The sequence below is a fragment of the Aythya fuligula genome, chromosome 4 (genome assembly GCF_009819795.1).
Source record: "Aythya fuligula isolate bAytFul2 chromosome 4, bAytFul2.pri, whole genome shotgun sequence".
Classification (NCBI taxonomy): Eukaryota; Metazoa; Chordata; class Aves; order Anseriformes; family Anatidae; genus Aythya; species Aythya fuligula.
The window spans coordinates 7768577-7792523 of record NC_045562.1 but is presented as its reverse complement, the minus strand read 5'-3'; the positions used below and the strand labels follow the sequence as shown (position 1 = coordinate 7792523).

The following is a 23947-nucleotide window of genomic DNA, read 5'->3' as shown; positions in this document are numbered from 1 at the left end:
CAAAACGTGCTTCTAGAGTCTTCTGCAAAAACCCACAGGGCATTTTGCTGCATCTGCAGCCAGAAGAAGTAGTCTGCCAGAAAGTAAGAATAGACATTCGAATAAAATTTACCTCAATTTTATTACCCATGGGGAGGTATCATATACGTTGTTTATGTAAGCACACGGTTATAAATGTTCTGATAGAAAAAGCAGTCAACAGCAAGCACATCTTGAATTTAGCATTTAGGCTCACTACATACAAGTGACAGAAATTAGAAGCGAGCTCCTAGGTTATCTGCAGCATTTTGCAGCAACAGATTTTGACAAGCTCGATTAAAACTTCAGTCATCTACACATCAAGAAGTCACGATATCAGTATGGCTACTGACTAATCAGTTAGCAGGAAGAAAAATTGAAATTAGTGTTAAGTCTCTTAGAAGGACAGAAGGCAGTTCAAGGACTTGTCTTAGGAGGCGGTTTGCACTAGCTTAGGTTATACCTATCATATGGTAGATTACATATTCTGTATTTTAGATATGACAGTCAGCACGGTCTGCTTGTAATGCCATTGCCTCCTCAGAAATGGAGCCTGGGTTGCGACGCCAGTAGTCCCAAGGAACTATTTTATTTTTCTGAACACATTTTAACCAGAGTTTGGCTGATGTTGAACAGATGGGTCACGTCAAGGAGCAAACACAAAGTTTTCCTTATTCCAGTGAGCTTGCACAGGAACAGTTACAACTTCCCAGAGCCTTTTGGCAGCAAAAAAGCTGAAGTATCACTATTTCTTCATTCAACTCCCTGGTGCCATAGGTCGATGCAAAGCACGCTGCTGCAGTGGACGTTTCTCCATGTATTCTCTCAGAGAAGCCTGAGCCCACGCTGAGTGCTTTGGACTACTTTTCTCTCTGTTAACTCCTGAATGAGCTGTGGTTTGAAAAGCAACAACACAAACCTTCTCCTCTACAGCTCCGTATCTGCAGATTTATTCTCAAGTACTTCATCCTTTTTCTTGTTCCTGTCCGTACTCCCTTTGCTTCTTTGAAAGGCTCCCACAACAGCTATAGTTCTGAAGGATGTTATCATAGCATCGTTTCCAAAAGTCATTAGTAACATTGTTAACAGCTAACAACTGTGGCTTTGGATCTGTGATATTTTTTTTATACTCAATTTGGACCACCCATAGCATGTAAATAGTGATATACCCGCTATCTCTAATGCAGCACTCCACAGTCTGCAACCACGTCCATAATTGCCCACGCAAAACTGACAGTGAGTTACAAACAACAAACCACAACATCAGCGACGTTCTCTCCCTCCTCCTACAGGTAGCTGCTGCCTGACAGAGGGACACAAAAACAATCGCATTCACACTTTACTCCAACCTTATATGTAGTATTAGTCCTGTTTTCATTCATTATATAGACCAAAATAGACAAAAGGCATAACTAACACAACGCTGCTCAGAGGCAATGTGCAAGCAGACCCGTTGGCACAGCCCCTTTTCTAAGCAGCTAGTGATGAGGTGGTACAAGCCAGGCTGCACTCAGCTTTTATCAGTCATTAACACTAAATCAACTCATGCAGAAGTCTTCCACCACCGTTGCTTCATTACATATGCCACAGAAAAGAAATCAAAGGCATAACTTCCTGGTGAAGAATAACAAACATTAAGCAGTATAATCTAACACACAAACCTCCAAAAAAGGCACAGCCTTGGACATATGCAAGTCAGGAGACACAAGCTCTGCCCCAGGGAAAAGGTCTGCTGTAATGACTTCTAACCAAGTTTCAAAGTCCTCTCTCTGTTTTCTCTTTTTGCATAAGATGAGAAGAAATTATGCCTTAAGCAAAAACTACTCCTCATTTCTTTCAACGTTAGCTCATTTTGTGAATTAATGCACTATAACGTAGCAGAATGTGAAAACAGCCACTGGAGAAAGGATGTTGCCTTTGTATTGCAATTATTTTACTTCAAAAAATCCAGAAGGACGAGCAGTCATTTAAGCCTCTCTTCGTCAGACACTTTGTCTTTCTTAAAAACCAGCAAATTAGTATGTCCAATCAAGTTCTTTCCATATGAAAGTAGAATTCAAATGCAAGATGAAATCCAAGTGAAATTCAGCTCACACTTGGAGACGCTGCTCTTAGAGAAGCTAGTCCTGATATAAGGAAGTGTTAGTAAGAAGAAATAGACCAAATTTGTATTGTCACGCTCAATGATGACAAAATTTAGCAAACCAGTTGTATTTATATTCCCTTTCTGATCGTGCCCTTTCCCACCTTACTTGATTTTCTACCACTGCCAGGCTCTTGCCACCCTGGCACGGCACAAGCAGGCAGCCCCCTGGCAAAAGTCACTCATCACGTCCGTGGTCTCCTCCCAGCTCTGACTCCTCAGGATGCTCTCATCTGACAAGCACCGAAGGAGAACAATGTGAGCTTTATCTGCTGTTGTTTGCTGTCCTTGGAGAGCACCTTTATGTGCATCTTTTGCTAGTCTGCATATGGCAATCATCAGCCCAGCCTGGATAAACCCCAAGTAATACATCCTGACAGCACAAGGCGTACACCGCGTAATTCTCGTTTGTACTGTGTGCTCTCTGCATACGAATTCCAAGTTATCAGTATTCTGGAGAGACACCTCAGGATATACAGTCTTCAGAGAGGCTTTGGCAATAAAACAATAGCTAGCAGCAGGAATGACAAACACAGATAATGCTCTGTGGTTACAGCTAGACATGCACAGAGGTAGGCTGATAGAAGATTGCTGCTTACTGCTGAAATACGGTTCAGTCATCTTCCAGATTTGCTTTTTTTTTTCTGGACACTTACACGTAAGCTCTCCAAGGAGAAACAGCAGTGCAATACTTTAAAGAAAAGCTTATTTTGCTCCGAGCAGCAGGGCAACGACTGAGGAACATTATTTCATTTTATACTGATAAACTGAACTGGATGTATGCTCCTACAGGCGCATGCTCTTCCTACCCACTGCAGGTTCCTGTAATGCCTTTTACCACGGTATTCAGGCTTTTGTCATTGTTGTGGCTGACTTCTGGGCAAAGTTTGGCAGAGATGCACAGTGATCTGGTAGTGGCCAATTCTGTCTTTATCCCGTCTTTAGCCTACCGGTCATTCTTGTAACCAGCTCATCTCTTGCAGGGATGCAATTCCTAAACAGACTGCCCGTAAATCCTTTAAAGTTGGGCTTTCTACAAATAAAAAGGATTTTTCTCAGCAACACTACTGCAGTAGTCCAATCTTTACTGCTAAATAGTTGTACTTACTCCTGATATAAATGAAGGAAAGCTTTTTTCTTAAACCTATGTTCATAATTCAGAGGTATGGTCATGTTTCTGGGCACCTTCTTGGTGGTTTAGACATAAGCATGATCTTTACATGGCAGTAAACACCACGCGAAGATGCGTTGTGTTACTTTCCTTCTCACAATGGCATCAATCCAGGGCTCTGCTGTAGCCCCACAAGGGGAACCAGCAGGACACGTCCCCTGGCTGATCTCCAGCTCATCTGCTTGCTCTGTTCCCCCAGCCTCAATTGCCTGCTGTACACTTGAGCACCTGGGTTTTTATTTAACTTTTTCATCCACCACAAGTCAAAAATTTGTTTGGGGTTGTGAAGGGACAAAATCATCATCCATAACTGAGCTAAAATCGGTGATGGTGAAGTTACAAATAAAGTTCTTTTACCTGTGAAGTGGATTTGATTGCAGTCACTAGGATAGCACGAGACAGGAGCGCAACAGAAAAGACCAATCTCATACTCCTGCCACACACCAACTCAGGAGAAAAGCCAAGTGAAACGGCAGGACCTGCTCCTTTCCCAGCAAAGGAGTGGCAGGAGCAGCAGTGGTGGTGCCTTCTGCCACACCAACAAACACCAGCTGGCCAAGCTAGACCTCTCGGAAGATCTTACAAAACTGCAGTTACCTTCCTAAGGTGACTTCTTCCCATGTCCACAGATCTACATTAGCATTTTAGGTGAGCTCCTTTAAAGGGACTCCCCGAGTTACCACATCAGGTAACAGTCTCAGAGCACACAACCTAGGTTACTTACAAAGGAAGACGTGCCCCTGGGATATATAATCCATGTTCTCCGCCAACGGCAGGCATTCAGCCCATCACACTAGAACTGGACTGAAGAAAACAGCAGCACACAGCTTCAAGCAGAAGCACTACAGACAGCAGCAGCTCTGGAAAGCTGACCCAGTAATGAAAATTCGAGATATGTGGAGTCAGAGACAACTTAGGAGAATAATTGTTGTAGGGAACAAAGAGGTGGTAACACTGTGAAAGCACACTTCGGCCCACCAGGGTGAATGTGAAAGAACAGGACTCAACAGTCCCCATGAAAAACAACAACCCAGCAGGCTATTAAAAAGGAGAAACCAACACAAGGAGGATGGGAGAAAGCAGAGGAAACAACAACAACAAAATAAGACAGGAAAAAAAAAAGCCACTAAACATTTCTGCTGCAGAATTCCACTTCTGGGGTAAAAAATAAAATGGTCAGAAGAAAGATTCAGCAATATGAGACCTTCAGAAACATTTCTTCTCTGCAGGCCGAGGATTAACCTTCCCACAAGCTTGTCTGCAGGACTTAGAAACACTGGCAAACAGGAACATACGAGAGTGATGGGAAATAAAAGTATTTCCAAATGTATTATTTTAAAATGGAAAAATGTCTACTTTCCTAGTCATAAAATTCATGCCGTTCCTCCATGCTGCGCATCTGAATGAGCGTGAGGAACAGAACAATAGCCATTGAAACATGCCAAATTAATTCCACTCCAGAATTTTGTCTTTGCGAGAGAGAAACGAGGTGGGGGATGTTTACAAAACTTATTTCCTTGATTTTTGTTGGTTTTGCATTTCCACAGCAAACAGTAACAGCAGCAGAACTTTATTTTCCAAGCTCCTAATGAAGGAGAATTAACCGCCTTGTCAGGGCAAGGCAGAGTTCAATAGGCAAATGGCTGGCATAAACACATTTGAGATACAGATTTTTGCCTTTTTCTGGATTAATGGTTACAAGATCTTGGAACGCTAGTAAACAATTTAAGGGCCTCTTTAGATAATGCATCTTTAGGTACTGAAATTTAAATTAAAGGCAACAGAGAGTATTAATATACCCTTCTGTCCTTCCCAGTCATGTAAAAACCCACAGAAGCAAGAAATATGCTTTGAGTACCCTTCAGCTTGTGAGGACCCACAGGACATGAACAGCATTTTGCTGTCAGCAACTGTTTTTTTTTTTTAGAAGAGCTAAATAATGGACATGCACGAGCAACAACTATGGAGCAACTGCTGTATCACTCCCTCTTGACGTTTGCCCCTTACTGAGACAGTAAAGAGCAGCAAGAATTCCTTCTTGAAAAAATAAAAACACTGTAGTTTTAATTTCAGGGCAAGAGGGAGGCAGATTTGGGCTGACCAACAATGGCTGTTTCTATGTAGGGAGTTTAGCCTGTCCTAGAGCACCAAAGCCAGTCTCAATGACATGTAAAAGTCCAGCTTAAACCTTGAAATCCAGATCTGGAGCTCCTGCTCACCAAGAAAATCATGCAGGCACACAGAAGTACCGTGCTGGTGCTCCAAATCGCACAGCCTGCCTTCTGAGTTGGAGTATTTTCTAGTTATGCTGATTTAATCACGAAAAGCCTTCAAACCATATTTATGCACGTGATCAGCCTCCTCCACTTCTCCCTCCTCATTTCAGACAACTTTATATGGGAACTAAGTCTGACAAATTCTGCAAGGATCTGTCCATTTTTTCCCCACCTTAGCATCTCTACCTTTGCAACCTGCTGCCTAGTGCAGACCCCTAAACGTTTCTGCTAAAAGCTCCCACTCCACAGATGGTCCTGTGAAGTGTCAGAAGACAGATAAGCAATTCATAGTTCATTCTCACTGCACTTGCATATAACTCTGCTGCAGGTAGCAGGAGAACCTGGAAGTTTGTTTTCCCAAGTACCTACTGGCATCATACCACGAACACTCTCAATGAGCCTTAAGACCACATTATTTAACATAATTCAACCAATTTTTGTACGATGTTAGTTGTACGATGTTAGTTGATTTTTAAAAAGTCACCAGAACAAAAAAAAAATGCTTGAAATGCTTTAAAAAAAAAAGTCAGTGAAACTTTTTTCCACCTGCTACTGAGTAAATGTAGCTTAAGTTGCTTGGGCTTACCACAAGCTCTTTAGTACACACTCTTTCTATGCTAACAATGTTCATGCTACTAGTCGGGTGTGTGGGGGGGAAATAAAACCAGCTGCTGTGGATTACTTTTGTTTTTTCAATGGTGCAAGCCCAACTGCAGCGTGCCTGAAAACACTGTGAGACTGTGAGCTATATAGTGCATCCATGTATAGATAGCTTTATTCATGCCCTGAGTTTATTGCCCCCCCAGCTCTCTGCCAGGTTCATGACTCAGAATGCTAATTGCCCACTTTTTGTTTAGGCCTGGCCGCCTGGCTGTCAGGCCAATTCTGCTGCCTGGTTGACAAATGAGCTCTTTCGCCTCCCTGCAAAGGAAGGTCACGAGACTGTACAGTGTGCTTTTTTTTTTTTTTTTTTTTTTCTCTCTTTTTTCTTTCTTTTTTCTTTAAAACAAAGTTTAAAGGGGGGAATTCAAGCCAACCTAGCTAAGAGAAACCAGCCACCATATCCACAGATCTACCACAAACTGTTCTTACCCAGCAGCAAACAGGACTTCTGTAAAACGTGGACTACTTCATTACATCCTGCATTTTTAACATGGCCTTGTACACAATCTTTCTATCTTAAAAAAGATTCTTTGACACAGCAAAAGTATATGCAACTTGATGGCCAGGATATGGAGCAACACAGCTGGATATAAAGCCAGATGACTCAAGACAGAAATAACATCCTCTCCACCATCGTACCAGCTCACAGTGGAGAAGCCCTTCTGAATACCCAATCCTGAAGATCCCTTGCTGAGATCTCCCTGAGCCTCCTCTTCTCCAGGCAGAGCAGTCCCAGCTCTCTCAGCTCCAGTTTCTTCGTTATCCTCATGACCCTCTGCTGGTCTCTCTCAGGGTGGGGAGCCCAGAAGAGGACCCAGCTCTCCAGGTGTGGCCTCACCAGCGCTGAGCAGAGGGCAGCAATTGTTTGCCTAACGTGGGCCAGGATGCCAGCAGCTAGCTCACGGTCAACCAGGAGCCCACCAGGATCTACAGGTCCTTTTCTGCAAAGCTGATTCACTGTTGACAGCAGACCAGAATGGCCAAGAGGCACACCGCAAGAACAACTCCACAGGGGCTGTAACTGCTCTTCCCCCCTGCAGCTCCACGAGGCCTACGGCTACCTGGCACTCGGCCCTGCAGCTTTGGGCCTGGCCATGTACTGTCCCCCGGAGAGCTGCATGAAGAAAAGGTCCCGAACTGGCTTGCCACAGGGCCATGCTTCCATAATTCCTGCTACAAAAAAAAAAATCAAGCCTCTCTATGCTCGTGAGCATTGCAGTTCTTCTGTACCTATACCGCATTTTGATTGATGAGACCACAAACTGAAGCAGTACACACTAAGCACCACAGGGCAGCAGTTGGGGAGAGATGATGCTCATTTTCAAGGGAAGACCTTTGCTTTCGAGCAAGAAACAGCATTTTATTTATTCATTTACACATGAAAACCTACCGCATATGGAGCCTGAGCTGATGCCTATTAAACTGCAATAGGTTTTATTTGCTTGTCTTAAAAACAACATGACATTTCTTCCCTCTTGCAGGATCTGACTACTGAGGGTTTAAGATGGCACGATAACAGATGTCCAGATCTCAAGTAAAAACATGAGCTTTGGCTTCTGGTTATTAACAATTATGAACCCAAAGCATTTTTACTTGGAAGTGGAGGCGGTTTCACATACAGAAGATATGTAAAACCTAACAAGCCATCTTTCTGCTTGAACAACCTCAAGCTGTAGGGGTGGTGTATTTTAGACTACACAAACTAGACTATAGCTCATTTCCCTTTACATGCTCATTTATTCTAAACAGGAATCATTTGTGTTACCACTGGAACGATATAAAAACATTAAAAACTTGCCTGGGAAGCCACTCTGAAATAAAGTACTTCTCTGAGGCTTAAACATCAGCATCATAAGCTCTGTGAGTATGCTCAGAGAATTAAATTAAACATGTTTTTACATTTTGCTGAGTGACAGCACTCTTTTTCCAAGCCTATTCAAGCCATCCAACATGAGCATCATACAGTAGGTAAATACACATGCATATACATACATACACATTATATATACAAACACAAACTTGCATATATGGGTGTATACAGTGCAAGTTAGTTAATACCCTATTACTAGCCCTGAGAAATACTATTTGTAATTATCAGTAACCAAGGCACATGCACAGAGCAATTAGATTTTAAGTCAATAAATCACTTCTGAATCAGCAAAATTTGTCCTGCATTTAAGTGGCAAAACTCCAATGTTTCCAATGTGTTGTTTTGTTCTGCTGCAAGCACCAGTTATGCCTGAAGTGAACATCACTTTGGAACTTACTTTGTTTTCCATCAGAAAAGAAAAACATTATGTAACTAAATATCATAGTACCATTGCTATCAACCATGTCTTATTATTTTCAACTTAGCTTTTTAAACGAAGAAGAAAAGGAAACTCCTGGCTTTAATTTCAGCTGATACATTACGGCCAAGCTCTTCATTCAGTAACCCAGTACATACTGACTTGTTTTGTGTATTATGCTTTGATATTTTATCTTCTTCCCAAGCTCTGCAGCAAGCAAGCTAAAAATTAGGCTCTGGTTCACAAGTGGGTTCTCTCTCCCCACCCTTATTTCCCCTTCTTCTCATTTCCAAGTTGATTTTACAGCCTCGAAACAGAAAGCCAGTGGACAAATTCATTTGCGTAAGGAAAACCAATTGTTTTGTCTCAGGTTTGGTTTGCTGTTCCTTAAGAGGAGCAGCAGCTAGCCTGCTACGTTCAGCAAGGAGGCTGGAGAGGCTCTCTTTCAAGAAGCTGCCCCCTGAGAGGCGCAGGCTCCCTCTCCCTTCCCGGGGCCACGTGCAGCAGGGCCGTGCTGCCAACACCGCCTTCAGCAGAGCGATCCAGCGCCTGTGCTGCCGCTGGAGCGTGCATGGGTTGCAATGGTTATTTTATGTGCAAGTGTCAGCCATGATTCCTTGCCAAAGCGTTCTCAGGAAAAATGCCAAGGATCTTCCTTTAGGTGAGCCAAGCCAAGGTTTTATTTGACAGAGAAGCTTGATTTTGTTTCAGTAGAAACTGTGTGGACACACAAAACGTGCAGCATACTGCTATTCCAGTATTTCACCAGAAAAAAAAAAGAAATAAGGTGAGTCTGATGCCACATTCAACTTACCTTTTCATTCCATGCCCACAATCCAATGCCAAGAAATGCTATGCCAAGGAACTAAAAGGAAAAATAAAATTAAAAAAATATCAGAATGGGAACTACAAATTTAGAGATTTATTTATTTAAACATTCATATTACCTCATCCTTTGTGTTGGAAAATCAATTTTATCTGGACTTTGGGAGCTTAGCAAGAGTTTTAGAATATGCATACAGTGTGTTTTTTTTTAATTTATTTTACAACTCAACCAGTAAAACTGAGGGGACTTTCAAGGTTGCATAGCTCATTCAGGGATGTTCTACATACAAATAGTAGATACAATAAATGTCACTTTCACAGCATCACACAAATAAGGCTTCTTGGCTTGTCAGACTGCCCCAAGGCAAACTTCACAAGCAAGCAACACGTTATTTTGCTGTTGTATTATCCACCACACGCACAGAACAACAGTCCTCACAGCTCTCACAGACCACTCATTAAGAGAAGGGGATTAAAAGAGAGCCTAAATATACTTTTACTATCTGTTTTAGCAATATTATCCAGAGACATAGAAAGATGTTTAAACATAATATAACACTGGGTTTGGGGAAGGGGGAGGTGGGGGGATTGACTTCACAGGTCTGAAAGAGTAAGAATTTTTAAAAACTAAAGCCAACATTTACTAACCCTTTTCATACTGAACGTTTCTGTATTTCATAAAGGAATGCATGAAAGACCGTCCTTTCTCCACCAAGGGATTCAAAAGTAGTGAACTCAGAGAAGAAAATGCCTTCCAACAATGATGGAAAGGAGCGCAGTATCTAGGTTTGCTACATCCCCGTATTCTCCAGTCCACTAAATAATTTAAGTGTATCCTTGCCCTCCACATACTACAGGATTTCCATACAAAATCCACACAAAGCATCTGTGAAACAAGCAGAAAAGGCAGACTCCACCTCTTGACACCACCACTGTATATTTGGCGTGATACAGTACCAATCACACAGAGTACTGAAAAATAAAACATATACTGGGAGGCTAAGCACATCTCTAAACATCCACCTGTCCAACTTTAATCCCTGTTTTTTTTAAACCGAAGTGCTAGCTAAAAAGAAAATTACACACACTCTAATTTCAGGGCATGTAATTGAATGGTGCTTGAACATCAAACTTGTTTTTCCTTGTGGTTTCTGGACAACACAGCGCACAGATTTACTTTGGCACGTAGCATGTTTTCTCTTAAGATCTGCATAAACAGCTAAGTATCCTAACGATTTTTCTTTGCAAAACAGGACAGAAATGTTTTTCTGTTTAGAAGTGGGAGGAGGCAGGAATATCAACATTAAAAGCTTTCCCAGAAGTGATTTCACCAGCTTCAAAGCAAGATTCCTTCTTTGTTATCTACGCTAACTTTAAGTGGCAGTTCTAGCTTCCATACCACAGGAATTTCCATACAGCATAACTCAGCATCAAGGGGATTACATCCTCACTGCAATACCCTGAAGTCCCCCAATACCCCTCATATCTCTGTGATATCTCCTGCAAGCGTGCTCTGCCTGCCCAGCACTGCTACACGCCGCCAGCTCACCCAGAAGCACATCTATGCTAACAGGAGTGACGCTCTCCTTTTTGACTCCAAGAGTCACGATGGCAAATTTAAACAATACTACAAGGCAGCAAGGGATCCGTCACAAGCTTGGCTGTATTAAAGACAAGGAGAATTGAAAATGTTCTTGAATAGAAAAACAGGTCAAGAAAGTCTGCAATTTCAGCAGCCTTAATTGTCTATAAAATATAAAAAATGGATTAGAAAGTACAGTCTCCTGCGGTACACCACGTGAGCAGGAAAAGGTTATCTTACCTGCATCAGGACTGTTCTTTCTCTGTGGTTGCACAGCTTGCCAGAAGTGTGTATAATCCTTCTGACTGGGCTGCTTATTTGAAACTTGACAAGATTAAGCTGCACAAGTTTCCAAATCACTTTCAGACAAGTGCAGTTAAGTTCTCTCTCTTTTTTTTATTTTATTTTTTTATTTTTTTGCCATATCAAGCTCCTTTCCTTCTTTCTTACACAGCCAAAAGTAGCAAGGACGAAGGAATGGGAGTGGGGTAAAAGAAACATTATTTAAAAAAAAAATAATCCATAAGTGCATTTGGAAGCAGAGAATTTTTACTTCTAGAGAGACACAAAGCACTATGTTTTGCAAGGAGCTTAACATAGTTTTGAACTGAGTGAGCATAGAAAAATAAAAAAGAATTTGATCAGTGCACACATACGTAACTTAACAGCCATACACATCAGCTGCAAGTCTGTCTCAGATCTACCAGCTTTATTAAATTTAATCCAGTTGAGTGTTCTTATTCTTCAGCAGCTGCTGAGAGATACAGGGATAAGGTATTACCTCACAGGTTGCCGAAGGTAACTTATAGCAGACTATATGGGTCTCAAGCCAGACTGATCTCGTTACTCAACCTGTAAACTGAGAGGAGAATGTACAATGCTAAGCTGAAGCACCTAAAAAAACTGAGATTGTCAAGCTTCTGGCAAGCCTGTTAACAAAACCCAGGAAATTGATCCTCTTGAAAACTCTCCAAGAGGACTCACAGATTTACTTGCTGCTCTGTCCTCTTCATATTCCAAAACAGAAATCTCTGTCCAGTTGCCTTTTGAGCAGCTGGTGAAAAAGGAACAATGGTCAAGACCCATTAGGAGAAGAAAAGGGTTGGGATGGGAACATGAAAGGGGATGCTGAACAAGTCAAACACTTCCTGGCATCCAGAATACAGGGTTAGATAAATTAATGGAGGATCCACAGCTAACGAAGAGTGACTTTGACATAGCTTCTGGCTCAGAGAGTTTTCAAACCATCGATTAGCAGGAGAAAATAAGCAGGAAGAGATCACTGTATTGATGCTCTGTTGCTTGAACGCCTCCTTCCCTCGCCAAACTCTACTTGCACCATTTAAACCAAGATACTGAGCTAGGCACGCTGCCAACCTAACCCCCCAGGATCGCTCCCAAGCAATGCCCACTTCTGCACAACCAGCCTGCTGTAGGGTGAAGCTCCGAGGAATGCTCTCGATAATCCCCTCTGGCACGAGAGAGATGTTCACCAGGAGACTTGTACCTCTCTCCAGGATTAACTCCGGCATCTCTTGACAATTAGGAAAAACTTTTGTGTAGCCTAAGAGAAGCAGAAAGTGCTTAGCAAAAACGCAGGGGGATTTTTGCTGTTAGAAGCAGAGGCAAAGCAGGATGTATATCCTGCTTATCTTGTAATCCCTCTGCAGATGGCTCCGAGAAGGTCTTATTCTGCTTGCCTGCAACCAGAAGGAAAACTTCTTCACATCCTAAGCACGTGAGGAGAGGATGACAAGTATCCACATCTTCTCGGTTAAGTCTGGAAAATTTCATTCACATCCTTTAAATTATTCCAACGAGTAATAAAAAGGTGGAAGTTGGCCTCGTTATCTACTAAACAATATATACAGACAAAGATGGCCTCAATTCTCCACAGACATCTAGTATGACCATTTCGCCTGACTGTAAATGGTCACCGGATCTGGGACAGAGCTCGTAAAACCTTGATTATTTTTTTTTTTTAAACAGCAATTTGCAAGAGAACATTGAAATATTCCTCCAGAGTATTACAGCGTTACAAAAAACTTGCACAATAGTACTTTTTGAGCCATAGGCTTTCAGTCTGTAAACATCAAATAAATGTGTTTAGATTCCTCTTCTATAAGGAGCGTGGGTATTTCACAGCAGAAAGTGTAGCAATACTTGTGCTGTTGCCCTACTTACAGAGTTTATGTGCAGTTTTCAGAAGTGGATTGATGGATAAGTGTTTCAAGCTGCATATATCTTATTCCCAGTCTTGCCTGCATGGAAGTAAATGACTCTTAGTTGCTAGGGATACAGAACGGCATTTCATCTAAGGGATGCTGAGGTAAATAGCAATGTAAATACTCGATACCATTTTAGAGGGAGATGAACTTAAGCAGAGCCATCAGGCGGTGCCTCGTATAGCGAACGTTTCGTTGCAGCTGACATTCTTAAGTAACCTGGCACCGGGTTTCAACCAAAAGCCCGACAGCTGCAGACCGAGCAGCAAAAAGGTCTGTTACTCTGCCATGTGCATAAACCAGCGTAGGTCTGTGTGTGAACGTGTTAGTGAAGAGTTGAGCGGGGAAGTGCTACGGCACAGCTGCCTGAGATTTCCCTTCCCCACCTCATTACACGCGCACTAGCAGGAACACGTCAAACTTGTGAAAGTTCAGAACCAGAACTTCCTCACGATGGTGTTTTATTATTATTATTATTATGTTTTTAAGCCCTGTGTTGAGGCAGCACGTAGACCTGCCAGCTGCCCCAAGCGCTGCGTGCAGCATTAGTGAGAAAACTCAGGGTCCTACAGCCGGTTCGGCGACTCTTCCCTGCAGGATCCTGCAGCAACCCACACAGCAGGACCTCCTCCTGCGTGGCTCAAGCCAGCACAGCGAGGGAAAGCAGGGTGCACCGTCTTACTGACAAATGCAGCAGTGATCGGGACAACACGGAGAGTAATATTTCACATCCTGAAACATAAGCAGGGAAGTACAGGGCTTCTGAGCCCTGCACGTATATACAAGCAGCACTGACAAGTTCCTAAACAGCTCTAAAACCCCAGTGAACCCCTTTTTTCCTCCTCTCCAGTTCCAGCAATGTTTCCATTCCCAACACGAACAGGTACAGCATCTCATTTCCAGGTGGCTAAACACACCCCGTGACTATGGGAAAGGCAAACTACTCAAAATGTACGTACACGCTGACATATTTATGGTAATGCTTACAAAGAACGTGCTCACCTAAAGCCCATTTCTTGTTTGCTTTGAGACATTACCAGCAAGAAAACTCCATGTACTACAGCTGGTGAATGAAGATGCTGCGTAGGTGACTAATTACCATTTTGGTTCAAAGCGGCGTTCGGATATAGACTGAACATAGATTAAAAGACGTCAAATTCCTTTCTGTGTTCAGCTTTTAAAAATACATTAAACTACATTTCACAGATTACTGTCCCTGTGATACCTGTTTCCTCCCAACGCATACATGGAGAAGAAACAAATCCCAGTTTTCACACATTTTTTGCTCAGCTGTATCGGAGACATAACTGATTTTATACAATCCCCCAAAGTAGAAAACCAGACCTGAGAACACGGAGAGAAAAGCTGTCTGCTCCATCTCGCACAACTCTTACCATGATGCTTTCTAATGACGAATTAAGCTTGTAGAGACCCCACTTTTCAGTGCAAGGTACTGGAACTGTTAATGTATTTATTATTTGCACCAGTATGGGGTTTTCCGTTTTGTTTGTTTTAAAAGTAAGCCAGATATACTTCACCCTCCCAAACGCGCAGACATTTGCTATTATTTTTCTTATTGCCTTCTCCAGTTCTTTAATTGCAAAAGCAAGACATCTGCTTTGTGTTACAGTTGCTCTATGTATTTATTTTATTGCTTTCTGGTGGTGCAATTGTAAGTACTGCCAATCAGCTTGGAGCAAGAGTCCCTAAAGACTCAAGTCCCTCTCCTCTTGTCCACAGAAATTGATATACTGGAAAACAGAAAAAAAAAAAAAAAGGAGGATGAATTAGACTCAATTTCTCCTGCTCCAACTTTTGGAATAACAACTCCCCTCAAGCCTAGATAAACTAAACTTAACTCTTTCCAAGTTCCAGCGAGACTCTCCAAACTCAGGTCCTGCGTGGGAAGACTGAGAAACTGCTGCGTGCACCTTGTCGTGGGCCTCTTCCCTGGCTTTGCTTCCGAGCTATCTTCCAATATCCAGGAACAATTACGATGAGCAGATACACGAGGGGCTGTGAAGTTCTTTATGGTTTTGAACCCTGCAGCCCATGCACTAGCGGGACACAGCCAACGGGTAGTGCTTTTAGCCACTGTCAACGCTCAACATCTCCCTTTACACTCAACATTTCCCATTACACTGTAACTGCCCAAAATTAAAAAATTAATGATTAAATATTAAGCATGGTTGTGTAGGCCTCCCAGGGCAGCTTTTGGAGGCACAGATGGTCTGTGGACCAGGGCTCTGAAAGATTCTGTTCCAGACGAGAAGGTAACCTACCCTGGCAGTTTCTCGTGTAGGGAACTGCTTCTTCCTAAATCTAGAAGCTACCGCCATGTGCCCTTGATGTATTTGGTTATTCATCAATTTAAGTCAAATTTTTTACTTTATGTCAAAATTAAAGGTTTTTTTTAGATACTTTTATACTACAAGATAGCTTTCTATCTTCCACTGAAGGTAAAATTTGCAGAAGTAGACATCAATCTGTCATTTCTGCAATAACATGACTTGGCAGGGGGTAGAGCAAACAAACTTGTGATTCCAAATTCTTTTCAAACAGAAGCACGGAGGAACAAACAGGAGGCACCAAATGGTCGCAGCGCTGTTTACCTGCAGGTTTTATTCCTCGGCACAAGTTCCACCGTTTGGCAGTGCACAAAAGCAGCCGTAAAACAGCTGCGTGGCTAACTGAAACAGGCTGCTGACCCTTTGTCTTGTTTCCAGACAGCATCAAAAGCACCTCTATTATTCATCATTCTCCACAGAGGAATCGGGGGCTTGACTAAACATGTAGGGGAAACGCTCTTCGCTTCTGCAAGGTGCCCCTTCAAATCAGGGCTGCTTAACGCGATGCGGCGCCCTGGGGAGGTTCTGCTCCTGGCACCCGTGCTGGACTTGTTTTGGGGACTATGCAGTGCTATCATGGCCATTTCATTCCATTTGGAGGCATTACGTTTGTTTGAAGAATAAACGTGTTGAAGAAACACAACCATGTTGTAAGGTTTCCAACTTACTGTGAAAGGATCTGTTCTCATATGGTACCAACCCAACCAACAGCATGAGCAGTATCTTCTAGGTCATACAAAAGGTTCATATGTTAGGTACCATCTTTCATTCCTGATTTCATTGTCGCTTTGAACTATGTTATTTCCACAAACTCTGATTCCTGATGACTGCATTGCCTTTGCCTCCTGTAAGACCTTCCAGCTTGCACAAATGCTAATAGCCAATTCCTCCTGTTGAGGCGTATCAGTAGGGAAAAAAAAAAAAAAAAAAAGCATTACAAAATCTCTTTGAGGGATGTGGAAACGTAGCTGTAGTACGTACAGATGGCTCGCTAGGAGCAAAGCTATAAAAAGGGAGTGATGCTGCCTTACAAAGACCCTACTGCTGCAGAGCTGTGCTCCTGCGGTCAGTCCTTGCCCACCGCTCCTCCACGGAGGAGGCAGCGTGCAGGGAGCACGAGCCCACCAGACAAGCTCATTTTCACCCTTATCTGTAAGAGCAAAGCTGCTGCTTGTTTGATCCCAGCTTTACCTGCACAGTCATTAGCGAGGAGGACAGTGGAAATGGATTGGAAACGGAGCACAGACGGGAAATGGATTTCCTTGCTTCCTGCTCAGCCCCAGAAGGATTTCCAGGCAGAAGGTGTTATCAGAGCACAAAGCGGCTTCTTAATAGGAAAAAAAGAATCCTTGGCAAGTTTTCATGCTTGTTTGGACACTGCTTTAACAGAAAACATCCCGTTTTTAGCATTGGGTGCCACAGAAAATCAGTTTCCCATGGAACATTTGTCCTACGCAGAATCTCAAGCGGGACCTCTGCAACCCACAGGGTCCCAAGGCAAGCCTTCCAGGCAAAAGCTGCTGTGCTTGGCTCATTTGGGTCAAAGTTAATACGACTCTGGGGAACTCTGCCTTTAAGAGTCCCACGAGACCTTGTTGAACAGTGCTGCTTTGGGCACACGGCATGACAGTGACGTGTTAGGGCACAAACTGAATAAAAACAGCAGACCTCTGTCAGAGTGAGGGGCTCCAAAGGCCTCCTGAGTGCCCCACCAGCAGACTCCTCGCCCCTAATCTTCATAGAAGGAGCAAAGGATGCACCTCAAGCTGTTAGCCAGAGACAATTAATTCCAGCTAAAAACACCAGCATAAAGAAGGCAGGGATAAAAGGTAGGGCTGGGAGAAAAACTTGAGCACAAATGGAGAACACGTGCAGCATTACACGGCTAACCCGGAGCTCAACACCTCCCTGCCTGCTCTGCAATTTGAAGCCAAGCAGGCTGAGAAAATAAACACTTTGCAGCACAACAGCACCAGCCTAACACTGCAGAGAAAAAAAAAACAGCTTAGGATCTTAAAAACATTACTGCAGCTTTACCCAAAGGCAACGATTTTGGTTTTACTGTCCAGCCAGTAACCGTGACAAACGCACAGGCAGCAGCAGAGGAGACAACCTGAAAGGCAGCAGCGTGCTTTCCCAGAAAGGGATTTGGAGAGGAAACCACTCTTAACATAGTTCCTCCAGCTTTCTGCCCTGCTTTTGTTTAAGAGCACGTATATTTGGAAGCCACTTCCAAACTCTCCAGAAGTAAACGCGAAGAACAAAAATGTCACTGAGCAAGGAAAAGCAACATCAAACAACTTTTTCCTGTGCCTTTTAAAAAAAACAACTCAATTTGTGTCTTGACTAATATGCCCAAGAAAATGCAGAACAGTCCGCTTGCTTGCTCTTCCATCTCAGGCGTTTCTCTCCCATTTCAAAACCCTTCAGAATGGAAAGTTTCCCCCTTAATCTGCATCTTAGTTCATCCACTACGAAGTCAGAAGTCTTTCAGAACATAAATTATTTTCCTTTTTGTTTTGCTTTAGTTTTTGTTCGGTTGTTTTTTCCGCTCACATTTTTAGATACTCCTTCACTTGAACCGAAACATCAGGAGACAGGAAGAGACCTTCAAATTTGGTCCTTCCCTGCGGCACAAACATTGCAATTAATCTGCGTTGGGCTACACAGAGGAAGAGCGAGAGGAAAAAAGGTCTTGGGCGACGCACAACTGGTGACAAACTGTCACAGCAAGAACCCTTCCCCGGCACCTCGCGTCCTCCTCGTAGCGAAGAAAGGTGACCACAAACAAACTGGAGCAGTAGGAGGGCCGAGCATATGGGCCGTGAGGATGGAAGGGAGTTTAACTCTCCACACACAGTGTCGTATGCTGCAGAAGTCAGAAAATAGATGTATCTGCTCTAAGCTGAAAATTTGTTCACTGGAGGGATGACAGAAAACAGCCATGGGATTCTGAGCATCTGTCTGCAAGCTAGCGAGGTGATGGGATGTGAAAAAGGGCAAAACAAGATTTTATGACATTTTAAAAAATCCTCAGAAAAAAATATAATTGCTTTCTATAATTTTTCCTCATTCCCCTAATTCTACAAAGGTCTGAAGTGGCCAGCACCACTGAAAGAATCTGGTGTGGCTGCAGTCCACCAAATACCTGCAGGCTCCTCTTTCAAATGTCACATTGACGCTGGCACCAGCAGCGTCCAGCTCTTCAGGTTACCGTGTGCCTTACGGCTCCTGTAGGAGACCCCACTGTGCCCCGTCAGCACACAGAAATGAACCCGGGCTCTCGAGACACGTGGACATAGGCCCATGACAATTAGGATGCAGCTGGACCTGATTGTGTAAAACTGCAGGTTTGTTAATTGTGCAGTAACCTACACACTGCTAAGGAGACATCCCAGCGAGCCTACATTTAAATGCAAACACACAAAAGCTCACAAGATAACCCCACTCTCTCTTTCACTTGTCTGTTTTTAAATTAGGCAGCATGTCCTCAACAGCCCCTCGTGTGACTGTTCCACTTGGGTGCCCCCCACTCCTCTAACCCCAGCTCTCCTGCTGCTGGCAGCTCTTCTCTTTTCCGAATTTGACTTTTCACTCTGATTGTACCCAGTCGGAATCTGTGTGTCATTTAGACGTACCTCCGTCCATATCTCCCATCGATCCCATGACACCTGGCAAGGAAAGCACTGACCCATGTCCAGGCAGGGAGCACGGAAGGGGCCCAGGGGACTGCAGCTGTGGTTTTGGCCCCGACTCGCTCTCCTGGCTGCACTCGTGTGGCCTCTGCTTGATTTCGGTCAGCACCAAATAGGAACAAGCAAGTGCAGGGTGCTGCCTGACCCTCTACCCTGATGCACCAAATCGTGCCACTATACTCTACAGCAGCCGCCCTGGGGGCACCGAAAAGGGAGAGAAAGGAGAGCAGTGAGGACAGAGATGTCAGTGATAGCTTTTGGCCTTGCCTCCAGTTCACGCAGTAATTAGCACTGCCATCTCCTGCCTCAGAGCAGAAGGGGAAATGAGTTGTGTGTGTAAGGGATGAGCCCCAAATTCAGGAGTGGGGTTCTTCCCCTGGCCTGAACTGCAGTCGATCCGTATGATGTTTGTGTAACGATGCAGGACAAGGGATCCGTGGCCTAGCTTTCCTCACCAGCAGTTCAGTCTCTCGCTGCCTCACTCCTACTCGTGCCTCTCCTGCACAGCTCCAGGCAAGCCGAGAATCCCCCGGGATGCACCAGGGGGGCACTTCGAAGCCCCGTTTGGTGAAGCGAGCCCCCGGCGCTCCCCCACCGCTGTCTGTGCACAAACAGAGAGCTCATGACCAGACGCGAGGCCATGTGGAGGCTGGAGCTGTGAAAGCAGCAGCAGAAGGAGCAAGCCCACACTCTGCAACGCTTCCAGTGACTAAGAGAGATTGGGTTTGGCTGCTGGCTGGGCCAACTGTCTGTTCCCGTACGACACCGCATCAACCTAGAGGTAGACAACAGAACCAAAGATGTTTGGAAAAAAATATATTCTTTTTTTTGGATGTTGGAAAAAGTGTGGAAGAGATCTGGCGTCGTTAGTTCTCCAGGCAAAGTGCATACAACGATCACATGAAACTAAGGTGTTATCCTCCAGGTTTTCCCTTCTGACTGTAATTGCAGCTGGGAAGTGCCAGAAGCTTTTAAAAAACCTCCCCCAGTTACTGCTGAAGTCCCGGGTACCCGGCTTAGAAGAACTTACTTATTAACACAAACATAGTTAAAGTGGGAAGTGGAAACAAACACACAGTGGTAAACCAGTAAGTTGTTCTTTGTTCTGAAGCCACCCATTTCTATCACAGGCTCAGTAAGCTAAAAATAGAGCCGCAGGATCTGAAGCCACCTGCTGCATCTCCTCTTTAAAAATATTTTCTTCAGAAAGCCAAATTTTGATCGGAACATTTACCACCCTTCCCAGATCTTCTGCTTTGCCACTTTACACTACAAGCAATCAGTTTTGCAGCTTAAAGGGTTTCACCTCCCAGAATAGCTACCTATATTTCTGCATTCTTCCACAGAATGCTGTAGTCCAATTTTCTTTAAATGGTTACCTCCTAGCAAAACTAAGGCATCTTGCAGGTCTCACCTTTCCTGGAGGAGAAAACAAAAAAACAACAACAACAACAAAAATAATAATAACATTTAGAGAGTTCACTCTTTTCATCAGCTTAAGGATTTCCTCGATTCTCACCTCCCAGTAAATATAAAATAATTGGATCCGGTTTGAGTCCTAAGAATACACTCATATATAAAAGACATTGATTTCCTTCTAAGCACAACTTCACCAATCAATGTAACAACAACTTAAGCAGGGGCCCTGGTAATCTGCCTGCTTCTGTCATGTGAATCAGCAGTAACTGTGGGGGGGAAAAAAAAAACAAGGACCCCAAGCTCCCAGATAGCTTGTTCTATGCATTGGAACAAACAGTAAAGAAAATGTATTTTGAGTAATTCACCACATTGCTATGCAAGTTTTCCATAAGTCGGGGCTGAAAGCACTGGGAGTTTGTGCCAGGATAACACGACAGCAGCTCTGTGGGTCAATCTCACCTGACAGAAGCAATACAATTAAGAGCTCAGCTTAAGCTCGGGGATAGACTTTCTACTTAATTCACTCTTCCAGATCCCGTCACTAAGGACTTCCCGCGTACCCAGCCACTCTGCTGTCCCAGAATTACACAGGAATAGCAATAATACAGGCAACAAACCTACCACATGTGTACACATTCATATATACATACACTTAAAAACCTGTACAGTATTCTCCCGTACAGTCTTGTAAGTTAATGCACAATATTAGGACACCCAAAAATGGGGAAAAAAAAACAAATGGCATATTTTTGTTATCATATTTTTTTTTCATATTGACCAGAATATTTTTCCGGCTTCAAAAGAGAAAATATAATCAGGAACTATATAAAAAAATCCTGTACCTCGGACTTGCATTTTCCCTCCCTTCCCTTTTTTCCTTTTTCTTTAAAGGGTGTTTTTGTAGGTCTGACTCCTTTCTAATATTTATACTGCAGTTAAACTCAAATTGGTTTGTTTTCCTGTGCTCAGTGAACTTGAAAATTGCCCATCTGAAGAAGTCCTCTTGGCACTACAGTAAGCAACTGCTATTCTTAGCACACTCTCACCACACGGAGCATGGAAAGCTGCACGATAAGCATCCAGGTAAGTTCTCGCTACCTCATTTCAGAGTGGAAGCGAACGCGACGCCCTGTCACGGCACGCAAAATGAAATTCAAGTTAACACCGAAAAAGATCTGGTTTTAAAACGGAGGTGGTCTGTGGCCAACAAGTGACCTCTGAAATGCCAGGAACCACGGCCTGCTCCTCAAGAAACGATGGGCTTCCATTTCTCCACACCTCTGGCGAGACCCCAGCACACAGGCTCCCAGCTGCTGTAGTCCTTCTTATCAATGAGAAATTATAAAATCTTTTTTTAAAGTATCCTGATGTCACAATTTCAGCTTTTAGGTTTTTTGTTTTTTGTTTTTTTTTACCCTGAATTTGCAGATTAGAAACTGCAAACTGTCATGTTATCAAGCTTGATAACTTAACCAGTAGTTCCTCATCTATCCCTCCCACACCTTTAAAAACAGGCACTGAGGAAGTCCTTCTATATAAATTTTCCCATCGTAGAAAGACAGCTATTTTTAATATCTTTAACTTAACAACGCTACTGCTATTTGTTTTGCATAGGAAAAAAAAAAAATCCTGAAGTGAAATTCTTCCACCCCAAGATCCAATACCTTCTCCAGAAAAAATAAGTGCCAAAAATGTTCATACACAAGCAACCTCGTGTCCTCCATCACCTCACCATTTAGGCAGCAGCAAGTTTTGCCAGAAGCATGTGAACCAGCTCAAAGCCAGCGACGTTTTAATCAAGACAAATTATCCCTGATCCACTTCTCAGAGACCACTCTTTGAACAAGCGCCGTCAATGGAGGTGAGTTTATCTGTGCTGCGTGACATTTCCTCACAATTGCTCAAATCCATCCCACGAAACGCAGGCTGCAACCTGGACAGTAATTAATAAGGATCAGGAAACGTCCAATGGATTCATAAGGGGAATTCTTCGTTTTGAATTACTGCTGAGTGAATAGAGTACATTGTTACAGCAAATTACCAAAAAAAAATAACACTCATTTCAGTGAAATTGCATAGCGTGGCTTTTTAATCCCACAGTGTCTACAAAAAGGGATTAGGAGCAATAGATTGGTGCCATTATAGCAAAAAATAAAAAATAAACAGATGATGGTAATCTGATCTTTTAATATATTTTAGAAGTCAGAAAAAAGGCCTCAGAGGTGTACTATTTTTTTCCATAGAAGTCACTAAAACGTTTAATACTTAATACACATTTCATTACATATCACTGCTTTATTCTACTGCTGAAATGATTAACTCTGACAAGCCCTCTTATGAAGTTACTGCTACAGTTCTGGTAAAATTGACATGGAAGAAAAACACTATAAGACAAGGAGCGCAGTATCTAATCAATTTATGCTTGGCTGAATGAAGAACAGAACTAAAAATAAAGCTCTTTCATATTCCCACGTTCCATTTAGCTTTTGGGATGCTTTACGAAATATTCAGAAGTATTATCTTTTGGTATTAATTTGTAACCCTTTTCGTTATTAAAATTCTGTCCGCTAAATCCCGCTAACTGGGGATTAGGCCAAAAAATTGTAAACCTATTTCCCTTCAAAGTAAGAGTAGCGCATGCAACTCAACGCTTGGAACAACTTTAAACAATATGAGCAAAAACAAGCCTCGACCTATGACTAATTTATTTTTTCTGTAGATCCTAAGAAGAGAATTGAGCACAAACGAGCACCGGTGGTTCTGTTTGTGGTGTTTCCTTTTTATGGTCACTCACATGCATCAAGGACCGAGACTGCAGTTACTTCGGAGAGTTGCTGTTTCCAAACACGTTTTAATTTTCACTGTGGTATGAAACACAGGAGATGGCAGCTGCGAGGACAAGACGCTGCTGCTGAAGCTGCAGGGGAAATGCAGTAAGTAGGTGCAGGGCCTCGTATTCTTTGCCCAAACCCCTCCACCTGCAGCCTTTGGAAGATGAAATCATCAAAAAGAGGATTTCAACATATGGCAAGAGTGCAAAAGTGAATACTGGCAGCAGTGCAATGCTACAGTTGCTGATAAAAAGCTTTGGGCCTCGAGTACAAGGTACTGTTTTCTTCACCTTTCACTGACCTTAAAATAAAAACAAACTGCAAAAATACGTAAGCCTTTTTTCTCTTTTAGAGGCGGTAACCTGGATCAGGAACTTTTATTAGCATTCCTTAAGGTCCTGAACTCCCACAGCCCTACCAGACGGCTTGCTACGTCGTGTCAATAATCTGCTGATTAAAGGTC

General features: G+C 43.1%; 1 protein-coding gene across 2 annotated transcripts in view; it reads right to left on the bottom strand.

Annotated features, from left to right (window-relative positions):
- The window catches only part of TSPAN5 (tetraspanin 5), a 73152-nt gene that overhangs the window by 12919 nt on the left and 36286 nt on the right, over window positions 1-23947 (bottom strand). For both annotated transcript variants that reach the window (XM_032186030.1, XM_032186032.1), the window contains exon 2: window positions 9374-9424. In XM_032186030.1, coding sequence (XP_032041921.1) covers window positions 9374-9424 — 51 coding nt within the window. The remainder of the gene's footprint in view (window positions 1-9373; window positions 9425-23947) is intronic.